This window comes from Palaemon carinicauda, chromosome 21 (genome assembly GCF_036898095.1).
Source record: "Palaemon carinicauda isolate YSFRI2023 chromosome 21, ASM3689809v2, whole genome shotgun sequence".
Classification (NCBI taxonomy): domain Eukaryota; kingdom Metazoa; phylum Arthropoda; class Malacostraca; order Decapoda; family Palaemonidae; genus Palaemon; species Palaemon carinicauda.
The window spans coordinates 5,684,414-5,701,913 of record NC_090745.1 but is presented as its reverse complement, the minus strand read 5'-3'; the positions used below and the strand labels follow the sequence as shown (position 1 = coordinate 5,701,913).

Here is a 17,500-nt window from a genome sequence, read left to right as displayed (position 1 = left end):
AATCATTTAAGAATACTGCGTGGATAAAAATAAAAATAAAAAAAAGGTTTTCCTTATCCCTTATGAATGAATAATACCGCCTCGTATATAACGGTATTTTTTATTTAAGTAAAATTTCTAAGTAGACCTTATTACAGACCTTGATAAATAAAAATAAAAATAGAATTCTAGCAAGTTATCTGCAGTCGTTCACATACTTTTGTCATACAGTCAAGTCATCATTAGATCATAAAAAATAAAAAGATGAAGCAAAATTTTTTCGATGTATGTTCTTACACCACAAAAGTCACTAAAATATCTATATTGTTGTTGTTGTTGTATTATTATTATTATTATTATTATTATTATTATTATTATTATTATTATTATCATCATAAGCCCAATGCCTCCAAAAAGGAAAGCAGCCCATTGCGTTAAGGGAATATAGAAATAACTAAAAATTATACATGAGAATAGAAAAATGTATATTAATACTATATTTGAGTAAATATGGGAAGAGTAATGGAGGCTACATTATTATTATTATTATTATTATTATTATTATTATTATTATTATTATTAGAATAAAGGTTATTATTATTATCAGTATTATTATTATTATTAGTAGTAGTTGTAGTAGTAGTAGTAGTAGTAAGTATTATTAGAATAAAGGTTATTATCATTATTATTATTATTATTATTATTATTATTATTATTATTATTATTACTACTACTGTAGAATTACAAGATAAAAGCTCATAAATATCTCTTAAATCATTCAACGTCGCTTGAATTCTAGGTTATAATCGATGGTGCTTAACCTTGATCTCGAATTCAGGATAAACTTTCAACCACTAAAGCATTATCTTTTATTTATTTTGCCTTCCTTTCCTGTAAATAAAGGGTGTCGCCTCCACTAACATTCCTCCTTGAAGCAAAAAGGAAACTTTCTCTTTGGTGTACTTGTCTTAATTCACTGAGAATGATAAAAACATACGCCAAGAGTCAAATTTCTGGATACGCCTATTCCTTGATCAAATATGAGTTCCTGTCTCTCTCTCTCTCTCTCTCTCTCTCTCTCTCTCTCTCTCTCTCAATGTATTCCTAAGTAGAAAAATAGTAAAATTTCATGAAAACTGTAATGTAAATTATAACAGCTGCGACCTTCTCTCTCTCTCTCTCTCTCTCTCTCTCTCTCTCTCTCTCTCTCTCTCAAAAATAAATATTCTCCATTCTTTCCTAGATTTTATTATCCTACGCGTATCTCATTTCCTTATTATATGGAAAATTGTTCTTCTCCATTTTACAAAAAAAAAAAAAAAATAAGAAAAAAAAATACTCGAATTGACAATAATGGAAATCTTTCAACATTATTTTGTTGGTTTTTAAAGTTTAATTATTCTAATTGAATAACACTCAGTCAATAATAGCTGCCCCTGGAAAGGACGAAAAGAGTTTTTTTTTTTTAAACAATTTAAGGCTGACATATTAAACATCATATAATTTTAGATCTTCATCATCATCTTTGTCTGCATCTTTTCCCACTTTATGTGGGGTCGATGTTTTTGGCCAGCTTTCTCCATCTACCTCTGTCCCACACTTCATCACCGGTTAATCCCTTTGATCGAAGGTCATCCTTGATACAGTCCATCCACCTTCGCTTTGGTCTCCCTCTCCTTCTCGTTCCCTGTACCTCCATTTCCACCACTCTCCTCCCAATATACTGTTCATCTCTTCTCATGACATGACCATACCACCTCAGTCTACTAATTTGGATCTTATCCGATAATTTTAGATCTAAATATCATATTAAACGATTTTGGCTCCTTTAATGGAACTAATATTGACTGGTTGAGGATGTAGATTTCAACAATTCTCGTGTTGTGTAGACTTGGTAATTTTAGGCTCGATATTTCTAAGGGGACAATAGCACAGAGCTCCAGTAGAAGTACACGAAGGAACATCGGGCGCATTTTGAAAAAGTTAGGTACACTGTTAAAATAAACCGTAATTGTAATCTGAAATTCTCCGTAAAAATATACTATTCTCAACCGTATTTCAGCAAAATACGGGCGACCGTAATTTTTACCATGCTTTGGTATTATCTTTTACGGGTTGGTAACCGTAATATCACTCCTTTACGTCAATGTATCCGGTTTTAAAACGGTAAAAGATCCTGGAATAAATGTTGCCAGATATTTACAGTTTTTATAATGCAAGTTTTTAACAGTGTGGCATCCATACAAATTGCAGATGCTACAGCATGTGAGTGAAGATGGGCAAGATAAACGATTGGAATTTTGTGAATGCGCATCAAGCAAATAAAATGATGACGCAAACTTTTCAACTAAGATCCTGTTTGCAGATGAGGTTAACTTTTGGTTGCTGCAACCTCACCATCCTTGTGAGCTAGAGATGGGGTGTTTGGGAGAGCCTATAGATCTACCTGGTGAGACATCAGCAGCCATTCCCTGGCCCTCCCTGGTCTCCTAACTTGGGTGGAGATGGGTCTTGGGCGCAGGATAATATCCTAGAGACAATAATGTTAACTCTCACTGGATAAGTCCAACGCAGAAAAAAGGTTTACAGGATTAAAAGCCGCTCATAAATGGCAGAGGCCAGGGACAGTGACATTGCCCTGTCAAGCAGGACTGACCATATTACATATGATCAGCGCCCAAGCCCCCTCTCCATCCAAGCTTGGACCAAGGAGGGCCATGTAATGGCTGCTGATAATTTAGCAGATAGACCTATAGGCTCACCCAAAACCCCCATCCTTAGCTCACAAGGATGGTGAGGTTGCAGCGACCAGAGGAACTTGACAAGTTTGAGCGGGGCTCGAACCCCAGTCTGGCAATCACCTGGCATAAACAATTGATAATCATCAAGCAGATAATCCCCAAAACTTTAAAGGTCACTTGTGAGTGGCAAATGCAAGGGCTAGAACAATATCCCCAGAGACGAGCCCATAGCTAGTACCAGGGATACCCAAGCAATGGCAGCTAATAACTCATTAGGGAAGTTAATAAGGCTCCCAAAAACACTCCATCCTTAGCTCACAAGGATGGTTAGGTTGCAGACTACTGGAAACAACCTAGCTTGAGCGGGTCGTGAACTCACGTTTAAAGGTTTAAAGTCCGCTCATGAATGGCAGAGACAAGTGACAGTGATATTGCCACAGCAGGATAATATCCTAGAGACTGACCATATATATATATGATCAGCACCCAAGACCCATCTCCACCCAAGCTAGGAGACCAGGGAGGGCCAGGGAATGGCTGCTGATGTCTCACCAGGTAGATCTATAGGCTCCCCCAAACACCCCATCTCTAGTTCACAAGGATGGCGAGGGTGCAGCGACCAAAGGAGCTAACGAGTTTGAGCGGGACTTGCACCCCAGTCTGGCGATGACCAGGCATGGACGGTACCAACAGTCCACCACCAGATTGCCAGAGCGGGACACTTCCAATAGGCTATTCTTTGGTTGAAAAGTTAAAAAGGCAAAACAATACTAATAAGATACACGAATGAAACCAATTGTTTAATACTGTAATTATCGTTTACATATAATATATATTTCTCGTGATGAAAGATAGGTATAAATTCAAATCTTTTAATCTAGTTATCACAGTCCCTCCTTATGCTCCACCGGCTTCTCCCTCACCACCCTCTCCACCAGCTTCACCTTCACCCCCTGCTTCACCTTCACCGATTTCTCCTGCTTCACCGGCTTCACTAGCTTCTCCACCGTATTCACCAGCTTCTCCGGCTTCGCCGGCTTCACCATATTCACCGGCTTCACCATATTCACCGGATTCACCATATTCACCGGATTCACCATATTCACCGGCTTCACCATATTCACCGGCCTCTCCTAGTTCACCGGCCTCACCTAATTCACCAGCTTCTCCAGCTTCAGCAGCAAATCCAGCACCTGAAACCTCAGCATGGGTAGCTTCAGCAGCGCCTGAAGATTCAGCACCGGTGTGGCCAACTTCAGCAGCGGTTTCCTGTGCACCAATGTCAGCAGCTGTGGCAGAGCGTCCCTCAGTAGCTGCTCCTTCAGCAGCAGTGGAAACGCCATGGGGCCGTGCGCAGCACATGGCTACCAGGCAGAATAATACCTGACTGAGAATTCAAGTGAACAAAAGAAAGGATATTTACAGAGATGTGACAAAACCCCCTTAAGAGAAAATATAAATGCATAGCACTGAATTCTTTGAAGTGTTATTTAGTGATTCTATTGATGCTTGGGATCTATACTCAACGCAGCGAGAAAGGACTGTTTGGGGAGGGCATCTGGTTTGAAACTGATTCTTCCACTCTTAGTTGCTCTCTTTCTACTTGTTTTTTCTTCCAAGAAATACCTGTTCACGCACATAAGCAAAAGATAAGTCATTTATAGGGATGTTGTAAAACAGCCTTAATAGTCCATGAGCTAGACCAAATATTAATACCAAATGGAGGGACTAAATGCCATAGGGATTTTTGAGTAGATAAAACCTTCAACAATATGAATTTAAGTAAAGGACAAAACAGATGTATATCTAAATGGAGTTTTATCTACCACACATAAAGCATCTTAGTCTTTTTTTCGGGGGGATTTTGGGTATGAACAAAGTAGGGTTATACTAAAATGCAAAGTTCAAGCAGTGAAGTTGCTCTTATATAAATGTAGGAAATTATAACTTACGAAAACAGAAAAACATAAAAAATCTTGTTATCAATTGATGCTTTGGGACCATTTCGATACAAGTGCTTACAAAATGAATTAAACATACTTTAACTTTTGTCAAATATAATTTCACACGTTTAAATGTTGTTGTTTTTCTATAGAATCAACCGTTAGAAAAAACATTTACAATCCCACGAGAAAGACTGTATTTCCCAGAAAAATATTTGCTGGAACGAAGTTCCTAAGTCGTAACCACCATATTCCTACAAAGGATTTCCTGTCATGACCACCATCCTCCCATGATAAGATACCATGTTATAAACAGCATCTATCAATCATCAACAGTACGTCAAAACCTAATCAAAATCAGCACTAAACATCAAATAACCACAAATAATTACCAGGAATCTCATGTTGCAACCGCTTCTGTTCGGAGGCCAAGTTAGGACTGTGCCTACTTGTGTCCTTCTAGCGCTCATATACGTCAAAAACCTGGCAAGGAGCGACAACTATTCTATGGGTAAACGAACGAACACCTTTGTAGGAACCCCAAACTGCCAATTGGTTCCCTACGACATATAGTGTCCCAACATCAAATCATCCTTTTATGACCCCAAAGAAATACCGAATCTCTTTTTTATCATATAGTATTTCTTTAGGTTCATTCCATATCTCAACTTCCCTACTTCTGTGGAAACAAAGGCCGTTGCTAGACTTGTCTTAGTAACAATGGACTAAGTTGTGATGTAAGTTAGGTTATTCTTGATTTACTAACTTGGGATATTAGCTGAATATTTCTGGGACATTTAATTAACATCGCTAAAGCATGATTCGCCTGTTAAATTGATTTGAAGACATCAGTTATTGACTAGCGTATATGTAAATATCAAAACTTCACATCAATGGCATAAAAAGGATTAATATTTTGTACATTTGTATATCTATCTATTTATCTGTATCTATCTATCTTTCTGTCTGTCTAAATATCTATCTGTCTGCCTGTTAATATATATATATATATATATATATATATATATATATATATATATATATATATATATATGTATAATATAATTTATATAATATATATCTTCTTTCCCATTATTACTTCTACATTAAAGCGTCGGTTGCCTGATCCGTTCTCTCCAATGCCCTCTATCAAAGGCATCACTTCCACCAAACCTCTGCTCTTCAGGGCATCCTTCACCTTATTTCACCACCTAATCCTCTACCTCCCTCTTGATCTTCCCCTCTAACAAGTACCTCCCTCTTGATCTTCCCCTCTAACATTGACCTCCCAAGCCCTCCTCACTCTCTCCCTACCATCCATCCTCACCACATGTCCACACCATCTCAATCGTGAGACTCTTATCACCTCTGTAATCATTACTATGCCTACCATTCTTCTTTCATCATTTTCCAATCTTTCAAGCAGTGATATTCCCATAAACTACCTCAGCATTCTCATCTCTGTTCTCTCAAGAGATAATACCTGACGGAGGAATCAAGTGATGGTAGGTAAACTAAAGAAAGGTCATTTACAGACATGTGGCAAAACATCTTTGAGAAAATAGAAATGCATAGCAATGAATTATTTGATTTGGTATTTGGTGATGTGGAAATTTGATTTTGTTTATGTTTGGTTTCTATATTCAACGCAGCAAGAGAGGGCCGATAGGGGAGTGCACCTGTTATGAAACAGATCCCTCCATTGGTGCCACGTCTCCAACCCTTCCCCTTTCATCTTCATCATTTTGGAGCACACGTTTCAGATCCTTACATTAACACTGGTCTTTTATTGTTCTATAGATCTTGACTTTTGGCTTAATTGGTATTTTCTTATCACATACCACTCCCACTACCTTCCTCCACTTCCCCTGGCTGCTTATATCATATCATCAACTTCAAATCCACTTTCCTGACTTATGGTAGATCCTAAGTATTTAAATTTTTCTAACTGTTTTATATCCGAACCTTTACTTTCATGTATGGTTATCCTGACACTACCTTCCTTGCAGCTCATTGAAATCTTAGTCTTATTCGCAATTACCCTCAAGCAACCCCTCTCCAAGGACCCCTGTCACTCTAAAAACCCTGTATAAGGGTAATCACCAAATCATCGGCATATAACTCCCAAAGCTCTTTGTTTCTGATCTCCTTATTTAACACACCCGTAACCACCACAGGTAAGTGCTAGCCTAATGCTGACCCCTGGTGTAATCCAACAGCTGTTATTACTTTCGTCTTTGTTCTTTTGTACACCATCTCAACTATTCTAACCAACCTCTCTGGGACTTTCCTCACCTTGGTATTCTATCATAAGCCTTCTATAGATCTACTTGAATACAGAAAGAGCTTCTGGTTTCCCATTAGCCTCTTTACCTGCTGCTGCCTTACCATTAAGATGACATCCACAGACTCTCCCCCTCATGAATCCCCAATGCTGTTTTCCAATCTTTGTAATCTCTCTAAATCTCTGATCTAGTACCTTAACAAATTTATAACCCATTACTCTTTCCTCCCAGTCTTTAAGCATTATTTTATCTTCTCATATTCCTAGTAAACCCAGCATCAATTCTTCCACCTCTGTATCTAGTATTTTGAATATTTCAACTTGAAACTCTGATGGACCTGTTGCTTCACCATTTTTCATTTCATTCAATGCCCACTTCACTTCTGTAATCCGTATCTTCCTCACTGACCCTTCCACCCTCTGTGCTTCATTGAACTCCTCTCTCTATTTCAGAATTCAGTAGTTGTTCTAATAGTAGTTTACACTTTATTAGTAATCTTATGAGCTTTACCTTTTCATATATCATTTTACTGTTTGACTTTCATCGCAATTTTTTTTTTGTTGCAGACAAGTTGTTACATTGAGCGTGTCTATCCATTGCTAGTCTATCAAAGCTCTAAGGCCATCTTCCAATCTACCATTGTTTTTACAAAAGATCGAAGGGTACAAACCCTTTCGGGTAAATTATTAATTTGGGTCTTAGCGGGATAAATCATCATTAAAATACTCACAGAGTTATAAGAGCAGCCTGGTATAGTTAAAGAATTATCAGAGTATCCTGGTAAGTTACTCACAGAGTTATCAGATCAGCCTGGTATAGTTAGAGAGTTATCAGAGCATCCTGGTAAGTTATTCACAGAGTTATTAGAGCAGCCTGGTGAATTACTCAGATGCAGCCTGGTAACAGTGATCATTAAATAACAAGTATCTGGATTGATGTAAAAATTGCTTATGCGAGATATATCCTATATAAGCTTCAGCCATTCATGATGATGTGCTCAGAGTCATCAGAATAACGTGAAAATAATAATTAACCGCAGGGAGACAGTACCTTCGCAGGCATTTAGCAAGCAGACTCATCCAAAATGGAAATCGAAAGTCATTACCTCCCTCATCTATGATAAGACAATTGAACTAACAGACTTATTTGATATCTGGTGTGGCAATAGCTTTTGTTATCAACTCCAAAGACTAGCTTGACTAGTAAATACCATTTATTCTTCTTTCTTGGAGTGCATGTCTTGAGTTTATTTATTATTTGGATATGCTGTAGTCTATGTATTATCCAAATAATATTAAAATCCACACGGGTTTGACACAAAGATAATTTTAAACTTTTCAAAATTTTCTTTCTGCTATGACAGAAGGCATCAGTCAGAGATGAAGGGATTAATTTTAAGAAATGTTAAATGCTATAATAAGTTAAGTAGATCTTGTTATTCTACCGATCTCAGACACGAAAGACTGATAGCTGTGGTGTATAAAGGTCGCTCATGAATGGTTGAGGTAAGGGACATGACAAACCCCTAGAGACAGACCATATATTATCATCATTACTAGCTAAGCTACAACCCTAGTTGAAAGAGCAGAATGCAATAAGCACAAGGGCTCCAACAAGGATAAATAGCCCAGCGAGGGAAGGTAATAAGATAAACTATATGGGAAAATATGAGAAATTAAAATGAAATATTTTAAGAACAGTGGCAATAGTATATAAACTATAAATAGATTTATGTCAGCCTGTTCAAAATAAAAAAAAATGCTGCAAGTTTGAACTCCTGAAGTTCTACCGAATCAACTTCTAGAATTCAGTGTATATTGAGTCTCATGATGAAGGTATGACTATTAGAATTAACTGCCAACCCAGTATTACGAACAGGATGGTACTGTCCGGGAAGATATGAATGTAAAGGATGGTCAGAATTATGAAAAATCTTATGAAACATGCATAACGAACTAATTGGACGACTGTGCCCGAGAATATCATCTAGATTAAGATTAAGAAATTTGATAGACTGTAAATGAAGTTTGATCAACGTCCAAGACCCCTCTTCATTAAGCTAGGACCAGCAAGGGCCAAATATTGGCTGCTGATGACTTAGCAGGTAGACCTATAGGCTCTCTGAAATACCCTAGCTCACAAGGATGGTGAGGTTGCAGCACTATTAGAACCCACTGAGCTTGAGTAGGTCTGACAACCGTCCAACAGACTGCCAGGAAGGGATGTTTTCAATGGGCTTCCACAGCCATGAACCCCAAGGAAGTGGCAAATCTCACATGAAAATATATGACATGAAAACCTCAACAACGAAGATTTTGCATATTAGGAAACATTGTTGACAGCCAGCTTGTTTATGCAAAAAAAAAAAAAAAAAAAAAACACTGATAATCATCAAACATTAGCCCAAGGTGCTCACGATAAATATGTTTTATTTATTTTAATTACCTAAAGTTTTGCTAAGTTATTTGTCAATTAAAGGATGCCTATATTAGTCTGAAGGCATACCATGAAAAAAAATTCTCTCTTTATTCTTTGGTTATTAAGTTAAAAGGTAAAAAGATGCCAATAAAATACACAGATCAGAATTATTGTTTAATACTGTAATCGTTATTAACATGTAATATATATTTCTCGTCATTAAAGATATGTATAAATTTAAATCTTAAAATCTAGGCATCACAGTCCCTCCTTATGCGCCACCGGCTTCTCCCTCGCCACCCTCCCCACCGGCTTCACCTTCACCACCTTCACCTGCTTCGCCAGCTTCGCCTGCTTCGCCTGCCTCACCAGCTTCGCCTGCCTCACCAGCTTCGCCTGCCTCACCAGCTTCGCCTGCCTCACCAGCTTCGCCACCATATTCACCAGCTTCAGCTTCGGCACCGTATTCACCAGCTTCTCCGGCTTCAGCTTCGGCACCATATTCACCAGCTTCTCCGGCTTCACCAGCTTCACCGTATTCACCGGCTTCACCTAATTCACCAGCTTCTCCTACTTCACCGGCTTCACCTAATTCACCGGCTTCTCCTACTTCACCAGCTTCACCTAATTCACCGGCCTCTCCTACTTCCCCGGCTTCGCCTAGTTCCCCGGCTTCTCCAGCTTCAGCACCGAATCCAGCACCTGAAACCTCAGCATAGGTAGCTTCAGCAGCGCCTGAAGATTTAGCGCCGGTGTGGCCAACTTCAGCAGTGGTTTCTTGTGCACCAGTGTCAGCAGCTGTGGCGGAGTGTCCCTCACCAGCTGCCCCTTCAGCAGCAGTGGAGACGCTGTGGGGCCGTGCGCAGCACATGGCTACCAGGCAGGATAATACCTGACGGAGGAATCAAGTGATGGTAGGTAAACTACAGAAAGGTCATTTACAGACATGTGGCAAAACAACTTTTAGAGAAAATGTAAATACATAGTACTGAAATATTTGATTTGGTATTTGGTAATGTGGAAATTTAATTTTGTTTATGTTTGGTTTCTATATTCAACACAGCAAGAGAGGGCCGATAGGGGAGTGCACCTGTTTTGAAACAGATCCCTCCAATGGTGCCACATCTCCAACCCTTCCCCTTTCATCTTTATCTCTATTTCTTTCTTTCTCCCTCTTTCTGTTTCTATAAAAATTAGTGTATCTGAAATTATCTCTCTCTCTCGCTATTTAACTTTTCTTCCAAGAAACACATGTTGTAGATAATTGCTTGGCTATGAATATGACCATATAGCTAGCTTGAAGCAGGGGAACAGCTATTGCAAGAGTGTGCGCGTGTTAAGATTTTGTGTAGTGGCAGCATCTGGCATATGAGCGTGGGAGGGTCGATTCTTATGTGTTTCGTTTAGGAGGGGGAGAAATCGTTGTACTGAAAGCAAGTCAAGAAGTTTACTATTGATGTGGAAAAAGTTAGATTAATTTCGGAAATAAATCAAATTATATATAAAGAGAAAGAAGGTGAGAACAGAGAGTGTAAGGAGATGGAGTGGGGTTGGAGAAGGAAAGCAATTGAGGGGAATCCGTTGAAAGTCAGGTGCATGCCCTCCTCGATCGGCCCTTTCTCGTTGCGTTGAGTATAGCATTCGTTACAGCTATCCTTTGACCATTCTATGTTGACCTAATACCAGTGCAGTGGTTAAAGATAGGTTTTGTAAGCTGATATTATGTTGTATATTTCCTGTAGCTCTCTTGTTCTAATGGCGTATCCCCAATATACAGTTAAGTTGAAAAAAAACTTCGACAATGAAATGAAATAGGACAAAAAGCTGCGTAAATAAACTTTTTCTTCATCAGATCTACGACCATTTCTTAAATACAGCATTTTTAAAATGTATTACGTAACTAAATAGACTCGTGTAAACACATTATTTTAATTTTTATATATTTCCCTTTTTTCATTTATTAACGAGGCTAACTGGTAAGAAGGGTTTCATACGACAAACATAGCGGTATTAAGAACAAAGATATATAGTTGGTACAGTTTTCTGTATCTCTTTAATTAGTTAATCACAATAAAGAGTTTAAATATAAGTATCGCAAAGCTTAATTTGAACCTTTTAATTTATAAAAAAAATGGTCTAAATGAAAGTATTTAATCTCATTTCAGTGAAATTTTTATTCAATATTTCCTGAATAAAAATAGTTTATTTCTTGAATACCAAAAATATAGGACATTGAAATTTTAATATCTAGTAAGAGTGTTTAACATTTAAAAACAGAAAACTTTCTCTCACGAGAAGACCATGTTTCAAAAAAAAAAAAAAAAAAAAAAAAAAAAAAAAAAAAAAAAAATCTATGGTAAAGTTACTTTGTACTATCATTCTGGGTCATAACCGCTATCCTACTCTAATCAAAGCTGCCTATGCCATCTCTTTTCAATAGAAGAAATAATAACTTTTAAGGAAATTGTCATAACCATAAAGCTATATTGCAAATCGACGTAATCGATACCATCTCACTGTAGCGAATATGGTATGCAGGACTTCAGAGTTTCTATGGCGTAACCACAATACTCCTGTAACAAATTTCCTTTCATAACCACCATATTCCTATAACAAATTTCCTGTCATAACAACCATATTCCTATAACAAATTTCCTTTCATAACCACCATATTCCTATAACAAATTTCCTTTCATAACCACCATATTCCTATAACAAATTTCCTTTCATAACCACCATATTCCTATAACAAATTTCCTTTCATAACCACCATATTCCTATAACAAATTTCCTTTCATAACCACCATATTCCTATAACAAATTTCCTTTCATAACCACCATATTCCTATAACAAATTTCCTTTCATAACCACCATATTCCTATAACAAATTTGCTTTCATAACCACCATATTCCTATAACAAATTTGCTTTCATAACCACCATATTCCTATAACAAATTTCCTTTCATAACCATATTCCTATAACAAATTTCCTTTCATAACCACCATATTCCTATAACAAATTTCCTTTCATAACCACCATATTCCTATAACAAATTTCCTTTCATAACCACCATATTCCTATAACAAATTTCCTTTCATAACCACCATATTCCTATAACAAATTTCCTTTCATAACCACCATATTCCTATAACAAATTTCCTTTCATAACCACCATATTCCTATAACAAATTTCCTTTCATAACCACCATATTCCTATAACAAATTTCCTGTCATAACAACCATATTCCTATAACAAATTTCCTGTCATAACAACCATATTCCTATAACAAATTTCCTGTCATAATAACCATCATATTCCTATAACATATTTCCTTTAATAACCATCATATTCCTATAACAAATTTCCTTTCATAACCACAATACTCCTATAATAATTTCCTATGCCTTAAACAGGGAAGAATGAAGTTTCCCTGAACCATAGCTTGTGCATTCTGGCACTGTCCCTAATTGTGAAATAGATTTATCTTAACCACAGTTAAAATAAACAGCAATTTTAATCGGAAATTCTCCGTAGAAATCTACTGTTCTCAGCCGTATTTCAGTTAAATACAGGCGATCGTAATTTCTACCCCTACTCAGTAATTAGCTGAAACGGGTTGGTGACCGCAATCTCTCTCCTTCACGTCAATATATCCGTTTTTAAAACGGTAAAAATCTTCAAATAAATGTTGCCAGGCATTTACCGTTTTTTTTTTAATGAAACATTTTAAGTGCATGATCTATTGATCATCAACAGTACGTCAAAACCTAATCAAAATCAGCACAAAGATACAAATGATAAAAATAATTACCAGGAATCTCATGTTGCAACTGTTTCAGTTCACGGGCCAAGGAAGGACTGTGACTCGTCGTGTCCTTCCAGCGCCTTATATACGTCAAAAACCTGGCCAGGAGCGACAATTATTTCACGGGTAAACGAACGAACACCTTTGTAGGAACCGCCAAAATGTCAATCGGTTCCCTGTGACATATAGTGTCCCAACATCAAATCATCCTTTCTCGGACCACAAAGAAATATTTTTTTTTTTTTTTTTTTTTTTTTTTTTTTTTTTTTTTTTTTTTTTTTAATACACTCCTTATTTGAAGTTCAATCCTTTTGGAGGAAACAAAGCCAGCCGGTATAGCCTTGGTTTCGCAAGAGTGAACAGAGTTGTGATGTAAGTTAAGTTTTCCTTTGATTTACTAAGTCAGCATTTTATCCAAATGCTTTTTTTGACTCATTTGAATTCCTGGAGACGTGATTCGTCTGTTTATAAGATTCGAAGGTTATTTATGTTGGGTTGAGAATACACTTTAGAATAAAGTATAGGTAGAATTCAAATCCCAAATTAGTGGCTTAAAATTGAATATATTATTAACATTATATATATATATATATATATATATATATATATATATATATATATATATATATATATATATATATGTGTGTGTGTGTGTATGTATGTATATATACACATATTTGCATATATATATATATATGCATATATATATATATATATATGCATATATATATCATCAATATCTGTATGTATCTATGTATATATATATACCGTATATATGTATAATTATATGTATATATTTATGTATGTATGTGAATGCATAGATAGATATTCATCTGTATAAGCAAACATCTATCTATCTATGTATATATATATATATATATATATATATATATATATATATATATATATATATATATATATATATATATATATACATATATATGCATACATACATACGTGTTTGTGTATGCATTCTCTATAAATAATGCTGATGATAGAATTAAACATGATCTGCATAAAAGTATGTTAATAGTAACAAAAACTATAAAGATATTTTTACCCTTAACAACAGACTTTGTTGAGGAACCTAGCTTGTTATTATTATTATTATTATTATTATTACTAGCCAAGCTACAACCCTAGTTGGAAAAGCAAGATGCTATAAGCACAATGGCTCCAACAGGGAAAAATAGCCCAGTGAGGAAAGGAAATAAGGAAATAAATAAATGGGAACAAATTAACAATAAATCATTCTAAAAATAGTAACAACGTCAAAATAAATATGTCATATATAAACTATCAACAACGTCAAAAACAGATATGTCATATATAAACTATAAAAAGACTCATGTCAGCCTGGTCAACATAAAAACATTTGCTCCAACTTTGAACTTTTGAAGTTCTACTAATTCAAGTACCCAATTAGGAAGATCATTCCATAACTTGGTCACAGCTGGAATAAAATTTCTAGAATACTGCGTAGTATTGAGCCTCATGATGGAGAAGGCCTGGCTATTATAATTAACTGCCTGCCTAGTATTACGAACAGGATAGTATAGTCCAGGGAGATTTGAATGTAAAGGATGGTCAGAGTTATGAATTAAGTATTCTAAAATCCAACAGAAAAAATTTAAAGTAACTCGAAATTAATTTCTATTATCAATTATAAAGTAATTAGTGGTTTTCGTAACCCAACCTCTGTACCATGGTCTTCCACTGTCTTAGGTTAGAGTTCTCTTGCTTGAGGGTACACTCGGGCACACTGTTCTATCTTATTCCTCTTCCTTATGTTTTGTTAATGTTTTTTATAGTTTATTTAGGAAATATTTATTTTAATGTTGTTACTGTTCTTAGAATACTTAATTTTTTCTTTGTTTCCTTTCCTCAAAGCGCTATTTTCCTTGTTGGAGCCCCTGGGCTTATAGTATCCTGGTTTTCCAACTGTAGCTTAGCAAGTAATAATAATAAATTAAATAAGAAATAATAATAAATAATAAATAATAAATAATAAATAATAAATAGTAAATAATAATAAATAATAAATAATAATAAACAAAAGATAATAATAAATAATAAATAATAGTAAATAATAAAAAATAATAATAAAAATAATGAACGATAAGAAATGATAAATAATAAATAATAATAAATAATAAATAACAAATAAATAGATAATAAATAATAATAAATAATAAATAACAAATAAATAGATGATAAAAAATTAATTATAAATAATTAAATAATAAATAACAATAACAATAACAATAACAATAACAACAACAACAACAACAATAATAATAATAATAATAATAATAATAATAATAATAATAATAATAATAATAATAAAAGTATGTAGAGGTGAAACGATGGATATATTACAGCAGTGAAGAAAGAAATAATATAAACCTAGTGATTAAATGATAAGTAACTAAATCCCCCCCCCAAAAAAAAATAAAAAAACATTGATAAAAGGTGATAAAAATAGAGATATAAAATAAATAGAATATCCATTTCCAAGTAGAGAGCCATCCCAAAATATAATGCCAATATCTTAAAAATCCTATTTACATATAAGACACATTTTAAAGTATAACTTCTCATGGAAAAAAACAGGATGACGACCTTGTTTAGAATAAATCTATACTGAATACAAAACGAAGTTAAATAGCCCTTTCAAGCTCTGGATAAATTTGCTCATGTGCACACACAGATATTTTCTCTTTTCCTTTATTGACGAAGGAATTTCCGATTCACCTTGGGAAGGAGGGAAGGAGGGAGCGAAGGAGCAGTCGTTCTCTCTTTTAACCTTTGCTGAAAGCAGTGACAACGTCCTAGTCTCTCTCTCTCTCTCTCTCTCTCTCTCTCTCTCTCTCTCTCTCTCTCTCTCTCTCTCTCTCTCTCACACATTATCTTTGTATATATATATATATATATATATATATATATATATATATATATATATATATATATAATATTTATATGTATCAAACACAGACATATTATACATGTGTATATATATATATATACATATACATATATATACTGTATATATACACATATGTATGTATATATACTGTATATATATATATATATATACATATGCATACATATATATACATATATATACTTATGTATATATATATATACATGCGAGTGTTTTATATATATAATATATATATATATATATATGTGTGTGTGTTTTATATATATATATATATATATATATATATATATATATATATATATATATATATATATATATATATATATATATATATATATCCAATGTATGTTTTTTTATATACAAATACTATATATATACATCTATATATACATGTATATATATGTATATATTATATATACATATATATGTATACAGTATATACAAAAATACCAATAACAAGAAATACAAACGTTTCTAGACCACTTTAGTAGAAAGGCCTCAGATAAATCATTTCATGTCTGGGATTTGGCCATATTTTACACCACGCTGGCCAGTGCGGATTGGTGATGGTAGGAGATTTTCGTCTGATCGTTTACTGTAAACCAACCTAGTACGGGTGGCCCTGACTAGTGCAGCTTTGCTGATCATGGCGATACTCAAACCCTTTCACCTAGTTAAGGTATCCCCACTCAGATAGGTTATCTTTCCTTAGAGAGAGAGAGAGAGAGAGAGAGAGAGAGAGAGAGAGAGAGAGAGAGAGAGAGAGAGAGAGAGAGAGAGAGAGAATTTACTGTTTCTACCATAAGCTGTTTTAAACTACTGAATTCTTGAAAATAAAGTTCCTTTACCTCTAGTTAACAAAATAATGATATTGAAAATAATACAAAATCATGAAATTGAAAATAATACAAAATCATGAAATTGAAAATGATACAAAATCATGAAATTGAAAATAATACAAAATCATGAAATTGAAAATAATACAAAATCATGAAATTAAAAATACAAAATCATGAAATTAAAAATACAAAATTATGAAATTGAAAATACAAAATTATGAAATTGAAAATAATACAAAATCATGAAATTGAAAATACAAAATTATGAAATTGAAAATAATACAAAATCATGAAATTGAAAATACGAAATCATGAAATTGAAAATAATACAAAATTATGAAATTGAGAATAATACAATATCAAATTTCCAAAAATTTCATCGATTGAGTTTGTTCAAATTTGGCTGCCCAATTTGGACCATGGTACGGTTGGACACAGCAATTCCTGACGCACCTGGCTCTGAGGAAGCATGCCCTGTACCACCCTTACTGCGCAGAGTGTGCCCACTTCCTTCTCTCTTAATACAAGGTGTTTGGTTATAC

The 17,500-nt window shown here is 34.6% G+C and overlaps 2 protein-coding genes across 4 annotated transcripts in view; both read right to left on the bottom strand.

The window, feature by feature from the left end:
• Nucleotides 1–3,617: 3,617 nt before the first annotated feature.
• LOC137615173 (paraneoplastic antigen Ma6E-like) lies at nt 3,618–5,067 on the bottom strand. Its single transcript, XM_068344819.1, has 2 exons — nt 5,056–5,067; nt 3,618–4,103 (listed from the first exon to the last, which is right to left on the bottom strand). Exons 1-2 carry the CDS (start codon nt 5,065–5,067, stop codon nt 3,618–3,620), a joined length of 498 nt encoding a protein of 165 aa, XP_068200920.1.
• A 4,496-nt stretch (nt 5,068–9,563) lies between these two features.
• The window catches only part of LOC137615171 (paraneoplastic antigen Ma6E-like), a 426,083-nt gene continuing 418,146 nt past the window's right edge, over nt 9,564–17,500 (bottom strand). Inside the window, exons 1-2 of one of the 3 annotated variants that reach the window (XM_068344816.1) lie at nt 13,182–13,273; nt 9,566–10,258 (exon numbers count right to left, since the gene is read on the bottom strand). In XM_068344816.1, the coding sequence (XP_068200917.1) occupies nt 9,638–10,258; nt 13,182–13,193 (633 nt within the window). In that variant the 5' untranslated portion in view covers nt 13,194–13,273 and the 3' untranslated portion in view covers nt 9,566–9,637. Of the gene's footprint in view, nt 10,259–13,181; nt 13,274–17,500 lie in introns of those variants that run through there. The other 2 variants (XM_068344815.1, XM_068344814.1) reach the window with 2 other exon arrangements.